At 44.7% G+C, this 22,363-nt stretch overlaps 1 protein-coding gene across 1 annotated transcript; it reads left to right on the top strand.

Annotated features, from left to right (window-relative positions):
• Window positions 1–10,324: 10,324 nt before the first annotated feature.
• On the top strand, window positions 10,325–18,799 carry LOC119394626 (uncharacterized). The gene is made up of 5 exons (XM_037661944.2): window positions 10,325–10,358; window positions 10,645–10,780; window positions 13,239–13,384; window positions 16,537–16,660; window positions 18,323–18,799. Exons 1-5 carry the CDS (start codon window positions 10,325–10,327, stop codon window positions 18,585–18,587), a joined length of 705 nt encoding a protein of 234 aa, XP_037517872.1. The 3' UTR covers window positions 18,588–18,799.
• Window positions 18,800–22,363: the final 3,564 nt, after the last annotated feature.

Here is a 22,363-nt window from a genome sequence, read left to right as displayed (position 1 = left end):
GGAAATTTCGACCATCTGGTGTTCTTTAACGTGCACCTAAATCTAAGTACACGGGCCTCTACCATTTCGCCTCCATCGAAATGCGACCGCCGCGGCCGGCATCGAACCCGCGACCTTCGGGTCAGCAGCCGAGCACCGTAACCGCTATACCACCGCGGCGGACCTGCTACAAACAAGGCGGACGTAGCGACACATTGCAAAACCTAAAGGTCATGTCCACACTAGGATACATATAGCAGTTCCCAGTCATCATGTAAGGTGGCTACGCATAGGCTAGCATAAATATTCTTTGCAGCACCAAGGAAACAAACTTCAATCTACATGGGTGTTCTAATACTGAAATTTGACGTATAATCTTTCTTTGAGTGAATGATACAAATTACAATAAAAGTCAATGTCAGAGTACCTTAGCCGACTCAAATGGCCCACTTTGTGAAGCAGATGCATGCAATGAATAGTGCTGTTGTATATAGACTAATGTCACAACTTTGCAGATCCTTTCGGCTGTCAATGCATACGTCTGACAGTGGTGCCACCACCTGCTTATTGAATATAGCCTTTCTTCCATTGCAATTAAAGCCCTTTTACAGAAAAAAAACATTTTCGTATTCGAAAGTATTTTGTGTTTCCATATGGCATATTGAATTGGGCCATAAAATTACCTTGGATATCTCCTTTCAACATGGTCTTGATAAACATGTATTCGTCGTCTGATCAGACATAGAAGAGCTTTTTTTTTTCAAGTTTTATATGCGACGCCGAAAATTGCTGCATAATTGTGACAAAATATTTGTGCGAAAGAAAATTCTTCAATGGAATGGGCTAGCTATAGACCTAATTGTAATTTAGCAACTCTGCACCGAAAACAAATGTCTAAGCTACATCTGTTGCAGCACCTGAACGCAGATAAATAGTTACATTGTTTACGAACGTTTTACGATAGTCAAGTAAGCTTCGCATAGCAAGCCTCTCGGTTCAGCGTGCTAAGCTGTCGGCACGGCGCACCAATTCCCCGTACCGACTGAGCAACGCGTGAGCGCGCGTGCTCCCGCTGCCGACAAACAGGCCGAGTCGGCTGTGCCAGATTTTTCCCTTTTACTTCAGTAGCGACAACTGCCTCCTTTCCCGGCCCTCTCTCACGCGTAGCTGGCGTCCGACGCCATTTTCTTCCTAACTTGGAAGATTTACAAAGCCATGCACGTCTAAGTACGTTAGCCACGCATCTTTCAGCGGACAATATGCTAACGCGATGTGCCTTTCTCCTCCCGTCAAACCGCTGTCATTAGTGAATGGGGGATCGCGTTCCACCGGGTGCTGGAAAAGCGTTAGGAAGAACATGGCTACCGAAAACGAGCGTTAGCCAATGAGATTCGTCGACGGCGCTTCAATGGTTGTCGGTACTTAAGAAAGATCAGGGAAAAATCTAGGGACTTTAGCTTTGCCTATACCCCCAGTTTCGCCAGAGCTTCTCTCCAGAGCCGCAGCACGGCGCTGTCATCGCCCCGCAAACTTGAGCTTGGGTTCTTTATACTGGGCCCAGCCCGTCACCGCAGAGTCTGTCACGCTTAATGGCGATTGAAGGGCGGTTTATATGCAATACCTTGTGGTGGAATAAAAATGGGCCATTTATCTGGCGGACGCACATAAACATAAATATAGTTTAGTTTCACACCTGGTTTTATTACTACGAGACTTTTATTTATTTTTTTTTTGAACGGAGGGTAAGCTGCCCACACTTTTCGAACGCACCATTTATTGATTCCTGTGCTGGCAAAATGCAGGCAGGCTCGCGACTTTAAAGGTTCCGTGATGGCGCCTGTATTTTGATGGCAACCAAACTCGTTTGAATACGCCGCGCGCGAATCACGAACGAACAATTGGAAACTCACACTTCGCAGACTCTATAAAGCCTTACCTTTTTTTTTGAACACCAAGTCCGCATATTTGGGGTAACGAATGTGTCTGAGAAGAAATACGAATTTCGCATTGTTGCCGCTAGCCCCAGTTTATTCTCGCGATTTAGTCGCGAACGTGCCAAGCAATCACGCTTTGTTGCATTTTCGATTCTCGTGCGGTTGCCCCTCGGGAAGAATTCAATGCAGCATCGGAACCTTCCCACGCCTGTCTTCATTTATTCAGCGTCTGCGAGATCGTTAGCCGCACTGCCGTCGACAGACTCGCTCGAGGGCTAAGCGTGCGCCATGGCCTCGGGGGGTACCCATTGTCAATGAAGCAGTAATCAATACTTGCGCTTCCGTGTGGTCTGAACCAGATGTCTTTCACCTCAGGCGGGGCATAATAGTGTCGAGATGGAAGTTTTTTCAAAAGCGTAGTGCTGATGCAACGAGGTGAATTGGTCAAAGTTTATAGTAAAATGCGAAAAAAGAAAGCATAGCATGAAAGTTCTGAAGTAACAAATTAAATTCATGTGAAGCTAATTGATAATGGAACCACAGAAAGCCTATAGGGTAAGCCAATCTGTTTTCTTTTATTTCTTAAATTCAGATGTACAATGATACGCTAAAGGAGAGATACCCTTGGTCGAGGTGAAAGAAGGTGGGAGGGAAAGGGGGGGGTGCAAACCTACGACCTCCGCATTAAACATGAGTCGCACTACCAGTCTTGCTACATCTTTTAGCACAGTTTATATTCTCTTTAGCTTAGCACTCACTTCTACACTTCCTTGACAGAAGCACAAGAATTTGAGGACGCCTGAGCTTCGCCTCAAGAGCAGAACGCGATAGTGTAATCGGGCCCTGTTCGCGTCGCCTTCTTAATCGCTAGCCTCGCTTCGCTTCTCAATGGACATCTAAACCATGCCGTAAAGAAAGGAATGTCTATGCGCCTGTTAAATGTCCCTTTCAAACTATCCTAGACTGCCTACCGCAAGTACAGTTGCGAAGTGCCTACTACAACATATTTCTTCTTTTTGCGTGTTGGCGAGGTAACCACTACGCGTCCGTAAGTGAACACGCTCACATACGCAGCTGCACACGTTATTCATGCTGTTATTGATAATGATAATTATTATGCCTTTGTTCTTTCTAATTGGTGGGTCTTTAAACCAACCACTCATAGCGATTTTCACATGCGTTGACGCCTGGTGTAATTCTACGCTTCTGCGACATGCAGCATACATGTGTTGACGGCAGTCCTCGCACTACATGACATTCATGGTGTGTCTTTAAGAGCGCATCTCTTAGGCGCCCGTTCCTGCGTTGAATGGCGTGGCCGTCGTCGGCGTAACCGATGGATAGAACGAGCGCGACAGAGAGCGAACGCAGAGAGCAGCGAGCTGCTGTATTAGCGTCTGCAATGCCTCGTGCCTGCTCGCGCTTCTTGTTGCAGCGCAACGCATGCCTCCCGCACACGGGCACGAGCGAGAAAGTGGGTTGACCTTTGAGGCTTGTGTGTGGAACGCCATAGCGGACCCTTTATAGTCCGGCTCAGCATTCTTGTGAGACAGCGGCGGCGGATGTTGGCGATGCCGGGTTCACCACGATGAAGGAAAGGCTACGGGGGCGGAGCTACTGCACATGTACTGCTCCGCGAAGTAGTCCGGTTCGGCGCGCGTTTCGAATTTAGTCTTGGTTAGTGGGTGCAAAAACGCGAAATGGCACTGCGTAAAGCAAAACAAATATAAATATCTCCTTGGTGCGCGCTGACCCTCTTTTCAAACAGCGCCCCGTAGAAAATAAAGTAATCGTGTTTTTTTTTATTCTCGCGTAGAAACCACGGACGCAATTGTGGGACTATACTCTTCAGCGGTAGCACACGCGTAGTTCGGCTCTGTAGCATTCCCTTCATTGCCAAGAAAAGTTGTCCGCGAGTATATATCTCCCACTCGCGTCTCGCCGCGTCACCTTGACGCAAGCGCATTTGCTCAACTTATCGCCAAATGAAAACAGCTAAACCGCTGCGCTCAGAATTCGCATTGGCAGTCTCGTAATCGTCGATGATTTTTTCGATATTTGAAACTTTCATGCCATTTTAATCAAATTGATTAAGCTTGCATTGCTGACCAAAAAGGCAAGCCCATAGCCTTTGCAAATCTTGTACTTTTCGATATCTGAAAGGTTCATCTCGTTTTAATAAAATTGATTGATGGTGCATTTCTGACCGAAAAGGTAAGCCTATAAACTGAAAATATGGTATTTTTCGATTTCTGAAACTTTCATCACATTTTAATGAAATTGAGTTAGGGTTCATTCCTGACCAAAAAGTACATAGTCTTTGGAAATATGGATTTCTGAAACTTTTAAAATCATCATATTTTAATGACATTGATTTATGGTGCATTTCTGACCAAAAAGGTAAGCCTTTGTAAATACAGTATTTTTCGATTTCTAAAACCTTCCTTACATTTTAATGAAATTGAGTTAGGGTCCATTCCTGACCAAAAACGCATGCCTATACTTTGGAACTATAGTACTTTTTGATTTCTGAAACTTCCATGGCATTTTAATCAAATGGATAAAGGTTGCATTTCCGACCAAAAACGCAAGGCCGTCGCCTTTGTAAATCTTGTACTTTTCGAGATCTGAAAGTTTCATCTCGTTGTAGTCAATGTTCAGTGCAACCTTTAAACACCGTCTCCTGCGCTGCTGTTGTAGCCGAGATGGTGAAGTGTTCGGCTCAGAAGCGAAGGGGCGCTGGTTTGAATCCCGCTGAAGGCCTTACCAAGAAAAATGAAAAGGCATGCTGCAGTGATGCGGTTACCGTGGCTAAAACGCACTTCGTACATCAGAGACTGATGGTTTCGCATTGCATTGCCGGTAGTGCTGAGCAGAAAATCATGGCATCATGCGTGTATAGGGCCTCGCATTACCACCTCCACCATTGGATTTTTCAGCATGTGCGGCGATAAGATACTGGCCGACCCTGAAACGCAGTAGAAGGGACGGCCAGGCCCTAAAAGTTATGGTTGGTGTTTTCTTGTTTTTTTATGTTGAATATTTTATAAAAAAAGGAGGACCCCCTGTTCGCTGCACGGGAAGTGTCCACTGGTCCCATGCCGCAAATCGGGAGTCCTCCAAGCGTGTTAAGCTTCGCACCACTGCGGCACCACCCGAAGCTCGCGTGTACCCTTTCGAAACCAGTGGGTGGCTGGTCGGCAGCGGGAATCGAACCCGGTACCTCCCGTATTGGAAGCTGACGCCCAAGCGTTTCGCCATCGCTGCGGTGAGGGTACCAGCAAACAACATGCAAGATATCGGTTTCATGAAAATGCGTCGAAACATAAAAAGAATCGACTGAACGAAATAAATGTCAGGGTCACTAGGTCTAAGTGGGAGGGTCCCTTATATCAGGAACCACCTTGCTATAACCTTAACTTTTGGTTGCGATGCCTGCACCGGGATTCAAACTACCACCCATTTGGATACGAGCGTAACATCTCAGCCACCGAGCTATTGGAACGGCGCAGCAAACATTGCTTACAATTTGGCCTGTACATTATTACACTCCATAATCTTAAAACTTAATGCTAGGATTCTTAACAGCGAAGCTGTTCTAGCTAAACTGTGTGACCGTGGCCTCATGAACGGGTATATGCCACAGAATTTGGACAAATCTCTCTACTCACCGCTACGGCGTAGCCTGTAATAACCATGATGGGTGAGAGAACGAGTGCAGGCAGAGAGAGAGAGAGAGAGAAAATCTTGACGAGGCGAGATTCGAACCCGCGTACCTTCGATCCGAGGGCGAGCGTCCTAAACGCTCTGCTATCCAGGTAAGCTAGCAAGGCATAGCAAGGTATATCATGTATCAAAGCATATAATTGCCTTGGGAAATGGAATTGAGCGTGAGGAAGAGAGATGTAATAGTGAGGAGCAGGAAAAGGAGGAGGGGAGAGGGTAGAGCGTAGCATAGAAAGAATGAGAAATAGAAAAATAGAGGGAAAGTAATGCAGAAAGAAAAAGAGAGGGAAACGGAGACATCAACGAAAGAAAGCGAAAAACAAGAGAGGAAAAAAAAGAGAAAGAAAAAGGAAGCAAGAATCGTGTCGCCTAGCGACAAGATGCCGCACCACCTGGCCAAGCCGCGCATGCGCAGTAGCTAAGCCACGCCCGCCGACGGAGAAATCGCCCGCAAACACCGCTCTATAGTGCCTAACCTGGCTGCGCCCGATCCTGTCCAGATAATCATGGGGCGTCCTAAGAAAGTGCGTACTTCGAATAAACAAGCCACGCATCTCAAAGTTAGACGTGTCAGTCGACGGGCCCGTGCTTTGCTGTGCAAAGCTTTGCGCGACTTAGTGCAAACTGTCCGCATTTTTCTCGTAGTCTCGTAGATGTACCACTTCAAAAAAACATTCGTGTCAGTCATGACGAAGGCTATAGCTTCTATAAAAAATCTATTTTTCTATGTCTTTGCTGTTCTTGGAATAAGATAAAAGAAATCATTGAAGCATTTTTCACCAAAAAGGGAAGCCCATAGGCTTACTGGTTGGTCAAAATTACCCCTCAAACCTATTTTATGTGTATACAACAAAATATTCCAGGTCGAAAAACTCTAAATTAGCTAAGCCTATAGCTTTATTTTCTGGTTAAAAAGACACCCACGTTATATATTTAAGCAAAGTTTAAGAAAAGGTCGAAAAATAAACAAAAGTTTTACATAGGCTTGCCATTTAGGTAGAAAGTGGTCCCCAAATCGAATTCATCAGAATACGACGAAACTTTGCAAAATCGTAAAAATACATTTCCAAAGGCTGTAGGCTTGCCATGTAGGTTGAAGATAGTGCCAAAGTCAAATTCTTCAGAAAACGACCAAACTTTCAAAAATCGAAAAGCACAATATTTCCAAAAGCCTTCTCGTTTATGTTGAAAATGGCCCCAAAATCTATTTCACCACAATACGACCAAACATTCAAAAATCGAAAAGCACGACATTTCCATAGGCTTGCCATATAGGTTGAAAATGATCCGAAAATTGACTCAGTCATGATACGACCGAACTATGAAAAATCGGAAAACACAAGATTTCCAAAGGCTATACTATTTAGTCCGAAAATAAACAAAAAAGGAGGAGAAATTGTCTAGCACCAACAGCTAAGGACGACAACAGACAGATGATATAAATGGTACGAGCGCTAATGTTACACTGAATACTTTGTTTGCTGATCTTTTTTCTTTTTGGAAAATATGACATATATACGCGTGCGCTCGTCATTACAAAATGAGATGAAAGCTGTCAAGCAATACACTTCGTTCTTAAATTGTGATAGTCATAGCGTACTGGCAGTCAGTCCCACAGCCAGGAATTTTTATCAGGAGGGGGAGGGGGCACTTGCTGAAGGCCTTGGCTATTTCAGAAAAAGGCAATTTTTATTATTTATTTTCAATAAAACACCCCCATCCATCAGAATGTAGGGGGGGGGGTGGCTACGGGCCTGCTGACAGTACTTTAAGATTAATTGAATGTGGTTCAATAATATCGCGTCCAAAGTTATCATGCAGCCGATACGAAATCACAGTGATTGAAAAAGAGCAGCGTGCGCGCGTAACACAAACTGGATGTTAGGAACTAATCTTGTGTGCAATTCTTCTTCATCGTTAACAGCGTGAATGCATGCTCATTTCCAGAGCCCGACATTTTCTCAATGGGCGCATGATAAGCTCTAGCTCACGCGTAATCAATGAGGCATATTTCCTTAAACTGTAAGTAGTTGTTTTAGTACGCCATCACTGTCACGGCACACTATTGTGGGTATTGGATTTGGTGCATCCCGCCCGTAGTTAAACCAAGACACAAGTAGTATTCACATAACAAGGGGAAACAAGTTATTTAACGTTCACACGTCAGCACGACGACCGAAGGCGCGAGGCTGCTCAGGCAGATAGCGAGAAGCAGGCGACCAGCGACTCCAGGCAGACTGTGTTTCTTGTTGAAGCTGGACGATCCTCTGTGCGGGCGACGCGAAGGCGGGAACATTTTAAGAAGTAGGATGGGCCACGCGCATCGGTAATGCGCATCACGTGGTGCTATCAAGACAGCCAGTGAGGTCGTGTCTGCTACAACGTATGTAGCTCGCATTTTGTCATCAAACGCTCAGTAGAATGTCAGCGCTCGTCCTGTTTTCTAGTGTCTGGTTTGATCGTTCTTTGTTCACACTGCAGAATTTATTCGTCACGAACCAAGTAGTCAACTCCGAGATAATTGTATTCTAAAATTGATTTCTTCAAAATGCCGTGAAAGATTCAAAAATAAATTAATTGAGATTTCTAAACGCTTTGAGCTTACCCTTTCGTCCAAAAACTCTCGCCAGATCTGTTCAATCAGAATACGATGAAACCTTTAAAAATCTAGAAGTCTATAGTCTTAGCTTTCTGTTCGCAAAAGACACCCGAACTTATTTGTGAAGCTGTGCATTTGCCCAAGGATGGGCACGGAAAGCAACGCATTTATTGTTCACGTATGCAATACATGTGCAGCGACATGCATGTGTGTATGGAATAATGAGCAGTAAAATTGATTTTATTGTGCATTTCTGGACCAAAAGGGTAAGTCTATAGCCCTTGCAAATCATTTACTTTTCGATATCTGAAAGTTTCATCCCATATTAGTAGAAGTGATTTATGGTGCATTTCTAAATAAAAACGTCAGCCTGTAGGAAATCTTGAACAAAAAGGTAAGCCTTTGGAAATCTTGTACTTTTCGATATCAGAAAGTTTCATCACATTTTATAAAATTGATTTGTGGTGCATTTCTGACCATAAGGTAATCCTATGGCTTTTGGAAATATAGTATCTTTTTATTTCTGAAACTCTCATTTCATTTTAATCATATTGACTTAGCGTGCATTTCTGACCATAAGGGTAAGTCTATGGCCTTTGGAAATAAAGTACTTTTCGATTTCTGGAACTTTCATGCAATTTCAATGAAATTTATTTATGATGCCTTTTTGACCAAAAAGGCAAAATTGATTATGGATGCATCTATGACCTCGTCTTTCCGCTTGTTTCTTCCTTCCCTTGTAGTTTCAGACCACTGAAAGTTTCATCCCATTGCAATAAAGCTGGTTGAGCATAAGTTTCTAAGCAAAAAGTTAAGCCTATAGCCTTTGGAAATGCTGTACTTTTCTCTCTCTGAAAGTTTCATCTCATTGTAATAAAATTGATTTATTGTACACTTCTGACGGAAAAAGTAAGCCTATTGCCTTTGGAATAATTGCACTTTTGGATTTTTGAAACTTTCATCCAAATTTATTGAAATTAACTTACGGTCCATTCCTGACCAAAAATGGTAAAATTGCTTATATGTGCATTTCCAACCACAGTGGTATGCCTATAAGCTTTGGAAATCTTGTAGATTCAGACTACTGAAAGTTTCATCCCAGTAATAAAATTGATTGGAGGGAGGAGGAGGAATAAACTTTATTAAGGGAAACCAGCAGGTTTAAGTGGCCGGGCCTAGGCCTCCCATGAGGGGACGTCAAGGGCTTGCCTCAACGCCGCCTCACGGGCGTGCTGGGTCGCCCAGGTTTGTTCGCCAAGAGCGGAGCTCCGCAGAGCCTCGCGCAGCCTCGACGAAAGGGTCGTGGTGTTAGTGTGTGTGCAAAATTGATTGATTGTATATTTTTTTATCAAGAAGCTGAGCCTATAGCCTTTAGAAATGTTGCAGTTCTCCATGTTTGAACGTTTAATCCCATTTTAATGAAATTGATTGTGGGTGCATTTCTAACCAAATGCGTAAGCCAATACCCTTCGGAAATCTTTTATTGATAGTGTTCAAAGTTGGATGACATTCTGATAAACAGCATTCCGGGTGCATTTACGAACAAACAGACAACACTTTAGGCTTCAGGTATCCTGTATTTTTTGTTGAAGGGTTCATCCCAATTAATAATGGTTATTGTGGGTACAGTTTTTGACCAGAGATGTAGCCCTATAACCTTTGAATATGGTTGGAAGAAAGGATGTTGAGAGAAGCTGTGGAATGCGCTTGAACAGTTCCTTCGCGTTGAACACTGGATATCTTGGCAGCCCTTTTTGTATACTTAAATTTGGAAAGGAACAAATGAGCGTTGGTGCGAAAAATTTTACGCGAGTCAGCCAGTCGTTCTATGCTGGTGCCACCGTAGTCTTTGCGTGGAGTGCTGTACTAGTACATCGCCTATTCCGGTAATTGTATCGCCCGCTCTCTAGTATCGGCTTCCGCGGGCTGGCGTCACTTCACCGGCAGCTCGCATGAGCAGTTTTGCTTGGGAGCCCTAGGGATCGGATCTGCAGCATTCGGCGATCCAGAAGACGTCCTGCTACCCGCATGTAAAGTACGAAAACAGTGTGGCAAAATAAGATCAGTGACCAATCTCACTGCAAGCATGACAAGCTCGTTGACTATTCTTACTGCATCAGGTGAGTTACTACGAATGGCGTATTTTTACGGCTCGATAAACTAGTATAGACTGCAGGAGCTAGCTATTCGCACAATAGGACGGGACATTAGTTTTGTTGTAATAGCCTGTACATTATATGGTCTGTTAAGTACACCAATGTTTTGATGAATAACCGTCTAAGCATCTGTCTGTCGTCCCTTTGATTGGCAGACCAATTACATCTCAGTACCTACCATTCGCTGCGGAAGCAGCCTTCATAGAAAATACCTTTATGCTCTTTCTTTCTTGACGTTGTCCATTCCTAGTGCTGTCGGCGTTTCTGGCTGCCGATGCGTGCCAACCGGAGAATGTGGACCGATGCGTGAAGGGCGTGTACGACAGCTCCAAGGGTGACCCGGCCTTCCTTCCGCTGAGCTCGGAACAGCTGTCGCACTTTTGCACGTTCGTATCGATGAACATCCCGCCTTGCGATGTTTAGTGTTAAGAATTGCTAGGATTTTACGTGCCGAAACCACGACATCATTAGGCACGCCGTAGTGGGGGACTACGGAATAATTTCGACCCCGTGAGTTTCTTTACCGTTGCGCACGGGCGTTCATCTGCAATAAAATAATGTTATAGCTCAATCGTTCCATATGTGGTGGCCGAATTTCCGTATTTAATATGTATGATGTATGATGCTACCGTGATGGGCACTACAGATCTATCTATCTATCTATCTATCTATCTATCTATCTATCTATCTATCTATCTATCTATCTATCTATCTATCTATCTATCTATCTATCTATCTATCTATCTATCTATCTATCTATCTATCTATCTATCTATCTATCTATCTATCTATCTATCTATCTATCTATCTATCTATCTATCTATCTATCTATCTATCTATCTATCTATCTATCTATCTATCTATCTATCTATCTATCTATCTATCTATCTATCTATCTATCTATCTATCTATCTATCTATCTATCTATCTATCTATCTATCTATCTATCTATCTATCTATCTATCTATCTATCTATCTATCTATCTATCTATCTATCTATCTATCTATCTATCTGTCTAAGAACTTGCCTGGCAGCGATTGAACGTGTAGGTCGCCGGTAGCCGACTTGATGCCTTATAACGCAGCATAGGTACGTACGCGCTGCAGCCTCAAATGTGCTGCGGAGCTAAGCGGCAGCATGCCGGCCATCTCTTCGATCTCCTACCAGTACAATAATCTCTACGATCTCCTACCTGTACAATAAGAAAACCTGTATGACGAGGATATGCGTGATTTATTTAAATGAAACTTGAAATTTTGGCAACTGTTGCGTCGCCGACTTAATCACGGACTCACTGACAGAGGGATTACTAAACAAGCTGACGCAAAAGGTTAAGACGATAAACCATATTCTAGAAATATGCCTCACAAGTCGACACGTAAAATAAAAAGCGATTCGTTCACTTCCTACAATAACAAGGGGTTTCTGAGGTCCCAAGCCATGCGTTAGAAAGGCGTTTGACTGTGCATATTTAGTCGTAGTTTGTGCTAAGAACAGTGAAGCACCGCAGGATGATAAATGCGAGCGAATAACGTGACACTATAAATTTGCTGTAATCCGCGTGCCGGGGTCACCTAGGAAAGCCGCGGAAAAGCGCTTTTAATTACGATTTTTAAAGTCAGGTTACCATACCATTTCAGAAACGCTGTTGTCAGAAACGTTATTATATGAAGTCAATGTCGAAGGCTCAAGTGCCGAGTAATGAAGACGTGATCTTATAGCGGTGTTACCACGCACAGAAAGCAGTGCCTAAATTCCTCTGGTCTGGAGGAGGGAAGAGGGGGGAGCAATCTTGATCAAAAGTGGGGCCCCGCAAATTCACATGGGCAACCTGTATGCACGTACGCGTGTGCCACTATGGGGAAAGTATGTATGCGGAAGTGTGGTGTAGTGCAGTGTAAATTCAGCCGAATTGGGTGAACGTAAGCAGCTCAAAAATATATGTGTAAGCAAGCTATATATGAAATCAGGCTTATATAATATACAAAATTAGGCAACATACGGCTAACTACAAAATACATAAGCTATCCGGAGCTGGTTTCAGCGCAGGATGACAAAAAGAATGACTTTCTAGAAGTCACGGCACGCATCTGAAAGAAGATAAAAACAACAAAGACCATGGTTTCTGAGTTGCCATTCGCAAGAGAAATATCAACATACATGCACACGTAGTATTAACAAACTGTCTTCTCAGGGGGTACAAGAAACACTAGTTTTCTAAAGATTTCTCTATTTTTTCACTTTGAAAAAGAGGTTTCATATGTTGAAAAACGTGAAAATTTATTTTACCGTTTATTCGAGAGCATAGTCCTGGGCATCCCTATCAATAACCGTTGCACAAAAAACTTTATTCAACTCAACTCAACCTGAATATTACTTTTCAGTCGTTCTTTGAATAAATGCATTTACACTGCTCGGCGATAGAAACGCGATACTAGGAGCGCATGGCTGCAGGCAATGAGGGTGACAGTGAGGGTGATGGTGAGGGTGTAAGCGTCCGTGAAACATGGTGACTGCATCCGGTATACCACCGCTCAGACTATCGTTCTTAGTGGCGCCGGCGGGGCGCTGTTTGCCATGGCTTCAAAACACTGCGCTCACATTCCGTGCCGCGCTGAGCCGCTGGAGCTGGCGGGAGTGCGTTACGAGGGTCGCAGCGCTCCACAAGATCCACCGAGAACTGCAGACTAAACGACTTTTTACCGGAAGCAGGAACCATGCGTCGCTCACTATCACCGGCAGCAGCCACGCGATCCGAGAATCGCGTTTCAATCACCGAACACTGTACATTCACTGCCAGCATGACGCTTAAATGTGACGCTGTTTGTTCGGTAAATTTTCAGGAGAGTGGTCGACGCGAGAGGCTGCATAATGAGGGAATCGGAGGGTTGTCCCGACAGAGCGAGGTCCTTCCTGGAAGCCACAATGGAAGGTCTTAAGGTCGCCTACGAAGACCTCTGCAAGAGCCACCATCTGCAAAAGAATGCTGGTATGTCATTCCCACATCGTCTGATGATACTCCTCGATGAGCAGATCAAGACAACCTTCTTTTGCGCAGTTTTTGTATTCTGCCTAGCCTGTGTAACCGCAGCTTTTCTTGTGCTGTGGATGAAGAAGGCTGAAGCGCTGGCAGAGCTCACGTAATAAATTCTGCGGTGTACGGAAACCGAAATTTGAGCTTTCGCACTTCATTTTAACAGTGGAACAGTTTATGGTCGAGCTTAATACCTGCGGAGCTTAACGCAGCTCCTAGCGGGTATGAGTCACAGACATTCGTCAAGCACCACTACTCACCATAGGTCGGCAAACTCACTCAGCCTCACTGAGACTCAAATCGAGCCATGAGTCTGAGTGAGCCAGGGTGAGAAATATTTTGGAGAGTTTGAGTCCGAGTGAGTTCGGTTGAGAAAAAATTTTAGTGGGTTCAGGGTCCGAGTGAGTCGGGTTGAGGAAAATTTTGGTGAGCCTGGGTCCGAGTGAGCCCTAAGTGCAAAATGACTGAGCCTGAGTGAGCTCCACATTTTTTGCCGATCTATGGTCCTATCTACTCCATCATTATTGCAGACTTCTGTCGGCTCACGTTTATATCCACGTCTACTCCCACATACTTTATCGCACTAGCGTTCATACGCCAGCTGAATATTTATTGATCAGAGGCGTGAGTGTCGAGAAGAGGGGGTGTGCCTTGACCTTGACCCCCACCTTTCGCAAACTTTCACGGGAAGTTCTGGATCAAAATATCTTCTGTGAGTCGTGTCTTTCAATAAAAAAGTCACAGTTTCGCCGCACGGGCGAAGCAATGAATGCGATAGCAAGAAACTAATGCTATATGAAGTGAGGCTCACCAATGGATACTCTCAGTTTGAACGGCGCTCCTGTTGCAAAGGCGGCCGAAGCAGCGAAGGAAACTAGCGTGCTTCAAGTGTCGAGCTGTGACACTTGATAGTTCGCGCTCATCTTCTGTTTGTTCGTTTAGCGGCGTCCCTTGAGCTCGAGTGGCTTTCGTACGCTGCGTAACATGAGCGCGGACATCACGGTGAAAGCGTGAAACATCCCTCTTCCCCTCAGCACAAGAAAACCGCGCGAGCAGACAGCGGAAGGGCAAGGTTCTCCCTGCGCAAGTATAGAAGAAAGCGAGCTCGCTGACGACATTTAAATGCGCCTGTCGTGCTCCTAACGCCATCTCGCTGGTAATGAAGAAACGCTTATCAGCGCAGCCGTCTCTGAGTCCGTCCAGCGCTAAAGGGTGTGTATATAACGCTCGCGGTTAACTATGTGGAGGATGTGCGTTTCGTGGCGTAGTGGCTAGCGCCACTCGCTGCGGAGGAAGAGGTCCCTGGTTCGATTCCGCGCCTCGGAAGCATTTTTCTGAATTATCTTTCTTTGGGGCTTTTATATATATATATATATATATATACACACTTATACATATACGGTGCATGACGGCGGCGACGGCGACGGCAAAATCCAGCTGAGACTGTCCATATAATTGCTATCGCAATAAAATATCCCTGCTGGACAGCAACCGCTGGTAACTCCTACAAAAAGAGATGAGATCAAAAGGCTCCACGTAGAGCACAAATTATGTGAGATATTGGTGTTAGAAAGCAACGACATCATGGTCGAAACAGCTAATAGTACGATACAGCAGACATATGAGTCGACTCACACAGACTCACTCAGACTCATCGAGCCGTGAGTCCGAGTCAGTACGGTTGAGGAAAATTTTGCTGAGGCTGAGTCCGAGTGAGTCCAGTTGAGGCAAATGTTAGTGAGTCTGTGTGCGAGGGAGCCCTAAGCGCAAAATATATTTTTTGAGTAAGTCTGAGTGAGCTCCACATTTTCTGCCGACCTATGCGACTCACCTCCGGTACAATGAAATGAAGAAGCTCTCCATCACTAGCCTATAGCTAGTATGTGCCAAGCAGCTTCTAGGGGCAGGTGCCACAGAAATTTGGCAAGCGCCACTACTGACCTGCGGTCCACTAAAAATGAAGAAGCTGTCTGTAGCTAGCCTAGTGGGAATGTGCCACAGTAATTAGGCAAGCCTCGATACTCACCTCCGGTCAACTTAAAATGAAGAAGCCATCTATAACAAGCCTAGCGGGTATATGCCAAGCAGCTCCTATAGCGGGTATGCGTCACAGAAATTGGGCAAGCTGGACTACTCGCCTCCGTTCTATTCACGGCCTCCCGTTAGACTCCTCAGGATATGATCAATAAAGTCCTTTCTCTCTCTCTCTCTCCGTCCACTGAACGTTATGCATTTGAAATTCGAAGCACATTCACTGACTTAACGTCACGAGGACTGGTGAAACAGTGCAGATGATGGCAATATACAGCAAAGTCACGCAATGAAATAGCAGTAGTATGCCACCAGCTCTGCTACTTAACCAGTCTTCGTGACGTTAAGTCATTGGAGCTACTTCAAATGTTTTTTTTTTTTCGTTCAATTCTTCTGAGTGGTACAATTTTTCCGAGTCGTACAGCTTTTGTGGAAGCAGTCCTACGTTTGGCCTGTCAAGCCATTTGTGAGGACAACGCTCAATAATTAAAACAAGTGCAATCGATACTCTGAAATTATACATACGAAATATTTGTAAAGACCGTTACCAGCGCGAAGAAATTGTTTTCGGACATTCTTCAGACAGTGAGTGCAATAGCGAGAGCAAATAAATAGCCAGACAATTTATTTCACGCTGTAAGGAAGGCGATTCCTATAGCGTAGCGTAGGTTTGTCCGTTTTCCGGTAATCGTCTTTTCGTACACAGAAAGTATATCGCAGGGGGAAACAGGTCAGTGGTCCTACTGGTTGCACTCATAGCAGACGAAGCTAGAGGAACAGGAAACATTCTTACGATCGTAGTGCAACCGGTCTAACTAACTAAAGAAGAGTAATTTATCGACGGGCTCGTTTCTTCGTTTGACAGGACTAAATAATACCCAAGTAAATAATAATTAAACAGTGACGACTGAATGCGTGTTTTCAAGCAGCAGCATTCCATCAAAGTAGCGTTCGCTCCAATGTGCTGTGCGTTTCATGTAGGCACTATTTTCATTTAAGAATATAACGCAGTTGAAATTCTCAAATTTTTTCGAGACACCACACTACTGCCTTAAATAACCTTTCTTTGATTCCAGTGTATCTACGGACGGCGCAGTGCATTCGTCAGAACCCTGCCACGCATTGTATGTACCTGTACATCAACCAGCTAGACTCAATTGTGGGCTCCAACGCTACTGCCAAAATGCAGATGGCTTGCTGGTGGGTCAACGCATCTCCGTTCTTTTCTTTCATACAACTATTTTCTTAGCTTATATGTTCAGTAGGGTCTGGAAGGGGTGGAAAGAAAGTATCATAATTGTTGCTACTAACGGCTTGCCCTACTATTCCAACTAAGATAAAAAAACACGATAGGCCTTGGCAGGGCTCGTAACATGTCGATAAAATCACGGAACAGTGAAAAAATTATACTCATGGACAGGTAAAGAAAAGCGTAATCTTCGGCAGCCAAAGACCCCTTAAACATGGCTACTGTAAAGATAGGTGTGGAGAACTTAATGAAATTAACAATGTTAAGCAGTAGCCTATTAGTCTGACATGTTGAAGATTCAACAGTCCAAATACACAATGTGTGAAAGAAGGAGCTGAAAATTGCAGCAGACTTGAATGGGCGCCTCTTGGTTATTGCCACCGACATTATCGCGCCCAGATTCCTTTATGAGGAAGATCTTTTCAAGCAGGTTAGCAGACATCCCTGCCCTGCGTCTCGCCCCCTTACTTTAACCGCGGTATTAATAGGAGAATTATTGTCTGATTGCTGTGCCATGTTAGCCAGTTCAAGTTTCAGCCAGCAAACGTTTCTTGTAAGCCAGGGCCTTTCCCAGCATGGCTCGTCACGGCCTTAGACGTAGTTTATTGATTACGCAGTCATGATGAATACTCTGTAAGAGATTAATTGTTCGAGTTGAGATAGTGGAACCTGAATAGTCTGTACCTTAACCTTAAAACCTTAACCTTAAAATAAAATTATCTGCTCGCGCCGTGAAAATTGTGAGGATTGGGATGCCCATCATGTTAAAGGGGCACTAAGGAGAAACAATGAATCGGTCTAGATTGATAAACTGTACTCTGAGAACTATAATGTCATTAATTTCACCATCGTAGTTGTACTAATAAAGGTGAAAATGAAGTTCAAAGTTTCATTTTTAAATAACGCGCCGAAATATTCACGCGTGACGTCACTGATTTCAAAGTGTATTTATCGTATTTTGGCACCATTGGCTCAAGAAAATTTCCTCAAACTTGGTATGTTAACTCTATGGCCCTCTCAGAGAACAGCGTACTTCATTTTTACCGTTAAGGAACTACGTAGGTTGCAGTAGGCGCCGTCAAAATATGTGACGTCACGGCGAATGGTGCAGAAACTTCAAGGTGGCGTCGCCACCCACATTTTCTTTTTCCGCGATTTCTCACTTACTAAGCGTCTTCTCGTCGCAAGCGTGCTGTTTTTGGTATCGTGGAAGAGTAGTTTACTAATACGAGAAAAAAATAGTTTTTGCTCTTTACTGTCCCTTTAAACTGCAGAGTGCAAAGTAGGTACGGGATGAAGAAGAACAGACAGCACAGGACTAGCGCTAACCATTTGCTGTCCTGTTCGCTAGACAAGCACTGTATAAGCTAACAGGACATCACAGGTTCAGCGCTTGTTCTGTGCTGCGTGTGTTGTTCTTTGTCCCGTACCTAAGTTGTCCTCTGCAGCTTACCATTATGAACCAAATAACCCACCTACGAATTCTCTTGGGATGGCCATATTCAGAAAGCGGCAGGCCAGACCGTTGTACCTTATTCTCAGATTTCTACCGTGCACTGGGCAGTTATTCAGGCGCAAAAATATCACCTTGTCTTTTCTGTTCATTCATATAGCAACATGCAGTTTTACTCACTGTGCGCCCGTGCTTCCATCACGAAGACGTGCGGTGAGACCGCGGCAGACCAGGTAATGGACCTGATAAACGGCATGGCGCAGGCGCCAATCCTGGCCAGCTGCGGAAACAACATACCCGGCTCAGAAAAGTGTCGCAATGCCCCTTACATCACAGCTGACAAAGTGATGGTGCCTAAGGGTACCGTGCTTTCACGTACAGCTCAAGATCATCCTCGAAGAGTCGTGATCGAACTTAGCGGGTAATAAAGTGCTCTAATACCTGTGGTGTATCGGCGTTGAAAACTGTTGGTTGCTTGTTTTGCGCGAGTGCTGTTACATGCACGTACTCCAGAAAATCTTCCCATTCATAATGAGACGCCCGAACTGCGACACATGTGTACCTCCTACAAAATACTATGTTAATATTTGCTGTTACTAAGGCTGCATGTCCGGCTTTTATTAGCAATCGTTTATTTTTTTTTTTGCAGCGAAGCGATATCCTTCTCATTTGTCGGAAAATTTTGTGGCGTAAACACATAACTCCTATAGCGGGTATGTACAACAGAAATTGGGGTAATCCCACTACTTACCACACTGGTCCACTGAAGATTAGAAAGGGAACACACGGGCGGCGAACATCGATTAGGGGCCGCACGTTGCAGATTCTCTTGTTAATCATCTGCATCAAGTGCTGAAAAGTCGGGATTACCCCAGTGACAAACACCATGGCCGCACGTTTCGGCTCCGCTGGTTAACCGTCTGTACGGAGTGCTTGGTCGGTTGTCAATAAAAGACAGCAGGAGAACAGCGCGAATACAATGCTCGAGGAAAGGAACAAATACCACTTGCTGAAAACGGTCGCGGAACCAATCACAGTCTACCACAACGACCACAAAGCGATTATGACTACCATTGCTCTAAAGTAATAATAAAACAGAGCCCCCGTCAGCATGTGCGGTGTTTGATGCAGCTTCGCTGGACATCCACGTCCGCAGGGCGGAATGGCGGCCAATTTTTTTCTTGGTATATCTGTGAGAAAGCCAGATCGCCTATAGCAGTGGTTATTAGAAATCGAACAGCGAATGCCGCTAGAGCCAACGTTTCAAAAAGGATACTTTGTCAGTGGAACAGCTTTAAGAAACCGATGTTTTCATTTTTGTCTCTTCCATTTACATAGCTCCCCACAGTGGCAGTCTTCGCAACAATAACGTTGTTTCTGGAACGTCAAATTAACGAAAAATCATCGTATCTAGAGACAAATGAGCTGTAGTTTTTGCTTATACAATCCTATCAAGCGAAACAATGATAGGTCGAAACTATGAGCGAAGGGTCACCAATAATCATTCACTATTTTTTCTGACATGTTGTGCACTCGCTAAAATTGACACTCGTACCCACTGACACTCACCGGTGCTCACTCACACATGTAGGCGTACACTCTGGCTCTTGCTGACGTCTACTCACACTCGCAGCTTCTCATTCAGGTTCGTACCCAAGTCCATTCACACTCGCGAGCACCCATTCACTGTTCCTGTCTGCTCAAATTCACCGGCACTTACTGTCACTCACGAAGAGAGACAGAGCTAACGGTCAAACAAAAGGCAGGGAGATTAAGCAAAGAAAAGCACGACAGAGAGGATTAAAATATCAAAAAGATCACACACACACGCACACACACACACACACACACACACACACACACACACACACACACACACACACCACGCACACGCACACGCACACGCACACGCACACGCACACACACACACACACACACACACACACACACACACACACACACACACACACACACACACACACACACACACACACACACCAGTCGTTCAGCGAGGCCGGTCACTGACCAAATGTAATATTCACGTTCACTGGCGGCTTTTACGTTCAGCTTTTACGTTCACACTCGCGCTCACCGGCGCTCACTAACGTTCATACTCCCGCCTACTTACCATAGGGTTAATATACTGACTCTAGAGGAAAAGCTCCCCATAGGGCCCAAGCATTGAAACCTACAACCACATGGGTTCCGCCATGATGGAACAGAACGATCGTTGCCAGCGTTGCCAGACCCTGAGACGCTCGCTATATTTGACGGTAGTTATCAGTTTTAATCTACCAACCTAAGCCAGCTACGCGCTGTTCAGAGAACATCAGCTGTGTTTTGATGCGTGAAGCCGTGTGTTAGTGTACGGTTGTTTGTGCAGCTGGTCCGGTCGATAACAGTTAAAATTTCCACCTGTTTGTGCATGGTTTTTACTAGGCACTCCCTACAAAAATCTCTCCGTTCGCTGGCACAAAGGTCACTCGACAGATTCGCAGCTCGAAGCAAAGTCCGTAGGCCGTGGTCGCGCGCTGATTCGACTTGCAATGGCGAGACACCTGTATTCACGTTCTTTTTCAGCTCATTGCTGCCGTACTTCAGCGCAGAGAGCCGTAAAGCAGAAAAATTTCGATTGCAGCATGCAGCGGCGAATGTGAGTGAGACATCTCCCGAAAGCTTCAATCGAATCTAAAGTTACACGGCCCACGAAGCTTTATCGCCGTTAAAAAGTATTAAAAAGATCGGTTGCGACTAGTTCGTACATAACCTTCAGGGCTTGTCTCATCTCTTCTTTGCCGTCCATCCTGGTTTGCACTGATGCACTGTAGTTTCCAGCTCGAAAGACAAAAAACGGCTCTCACATGAAGTCGAGTGGTATGCGGCGACAAAAAACGTGCACAATGGGACACTATGACAACTACGAGATACACGACGCGAACGAAGTTCCAGGGGCTCTAACACGACGCGCAAACCGGCGCAATCGGCCGCAAGCACAAACTCGCGTACTCGCGAGTGTTCTATTTTAACTTTTTATATTTTTTTTCTATCTCTCTCAAGAGCTCTCTCTCTCTCGCGAGTGTTGATATGGTGGTGCCATCTAGTTAACCAGCCTGCAAACGCTCCTTTCCGCGCGCAGTAAATTGCATAAATAGCCGTCGTATCCTTTCGTAGAAGTATTCAAAATAAACACAAAGCAATATCCGCAAGTTTTTAATTGTGCAAATGCTTCTTTAGGATTGATATGTGCTGGCAAGAATGACAACGTTCCAAGATGTCAGCGTTCTTGTGGTTAGTGGTTTCGCGGCCCAGCTTTTCCTCTAGAGTCAGTGTATTAACTCTATGCTACTTACAGTCCTAAGCATACGCCCCCCACCTGCACTTACCGCCCACGTTCATAATCACGCCCACTCAGATAAACTGGCGCTACCGCATTTAGGTTAGTACTCCTACTTACTCCCGCTCCTCCTCAATTATTTACACTTGTACTTACGCCTTTGAAATAAGTGCGAGAAAGCATGAGTGAGCATATGCGAATGTGTGACGGTGCCTACTTATGATAAAGACTGCTTTTTGAGTACGCCTCCACGCCAGTGACGTCGCTGCATCGAAAGAAGATTAATGTTGAATAATTTTAAGTTTCGTTGTGAGTCTTTGCAGAAGCCATGGGCCTAGCTCACGCGCCTAAGTAGATGCTGGCGTTTGCCGAATGTGCCAGGTGCTCTTAATTAAACCAACAATGCAAAGTAGTGCCAAAAAACTTACTGCAGGAGAACGGACCAGATGTAAAGCAGGACTAATGTGTCTAGATGGTACGTAACCTGATACGTGTAAATAACTGTGGAACAAAAAGCAGTGATATCATAAGGCAAGTGAGCAGTTGTTGGCCAGATTAGATAAGCAGTCATCAGGCTTAAGATGCAAGCTTGGCATGTAGACCACCCATGCAGAAACGATGCAATTTCTAGGTAGTCTACATTGCATTTAGTGTGAGTCGTCATAGTAGTTAGAAAATATCTCAAATGAAAGAATCCCTCGAGCACATATAAAAGTAATTTTTGGGGCTTTACGTCTCAGACCCACGATGTGATTATGAGATACGCCGTAGTGAAACGCCCCGGAAATTTCGACCGCCTGGGATTCCTTAACATGCGCCTAAATGCCTCCAGCACATATAGCAGGCCTCTAACAACAAATAAAACTA

The sequence above is a fragment of the Rhipicephalus sanguineus genome, chromosome 5, assembly GCF_013339695.2.
Source record: "Rhipicephalus sanguineus isolate Rsan-2018 chromosome 5, BIME_Rsan_1.4, whole genome shotgun sequence".
Lineage (NCBI taxonomy): Eukaryota > Metazoa > Arthropoda > Arachnida > Ixodida > Ixodidae > Rhipicephalus > Rhipicephalus sanguineus.
Note: the sequence above shows the minus strand (reverse complement) of the source record. Positions and strands in the feature narration are given on the sequence as shown.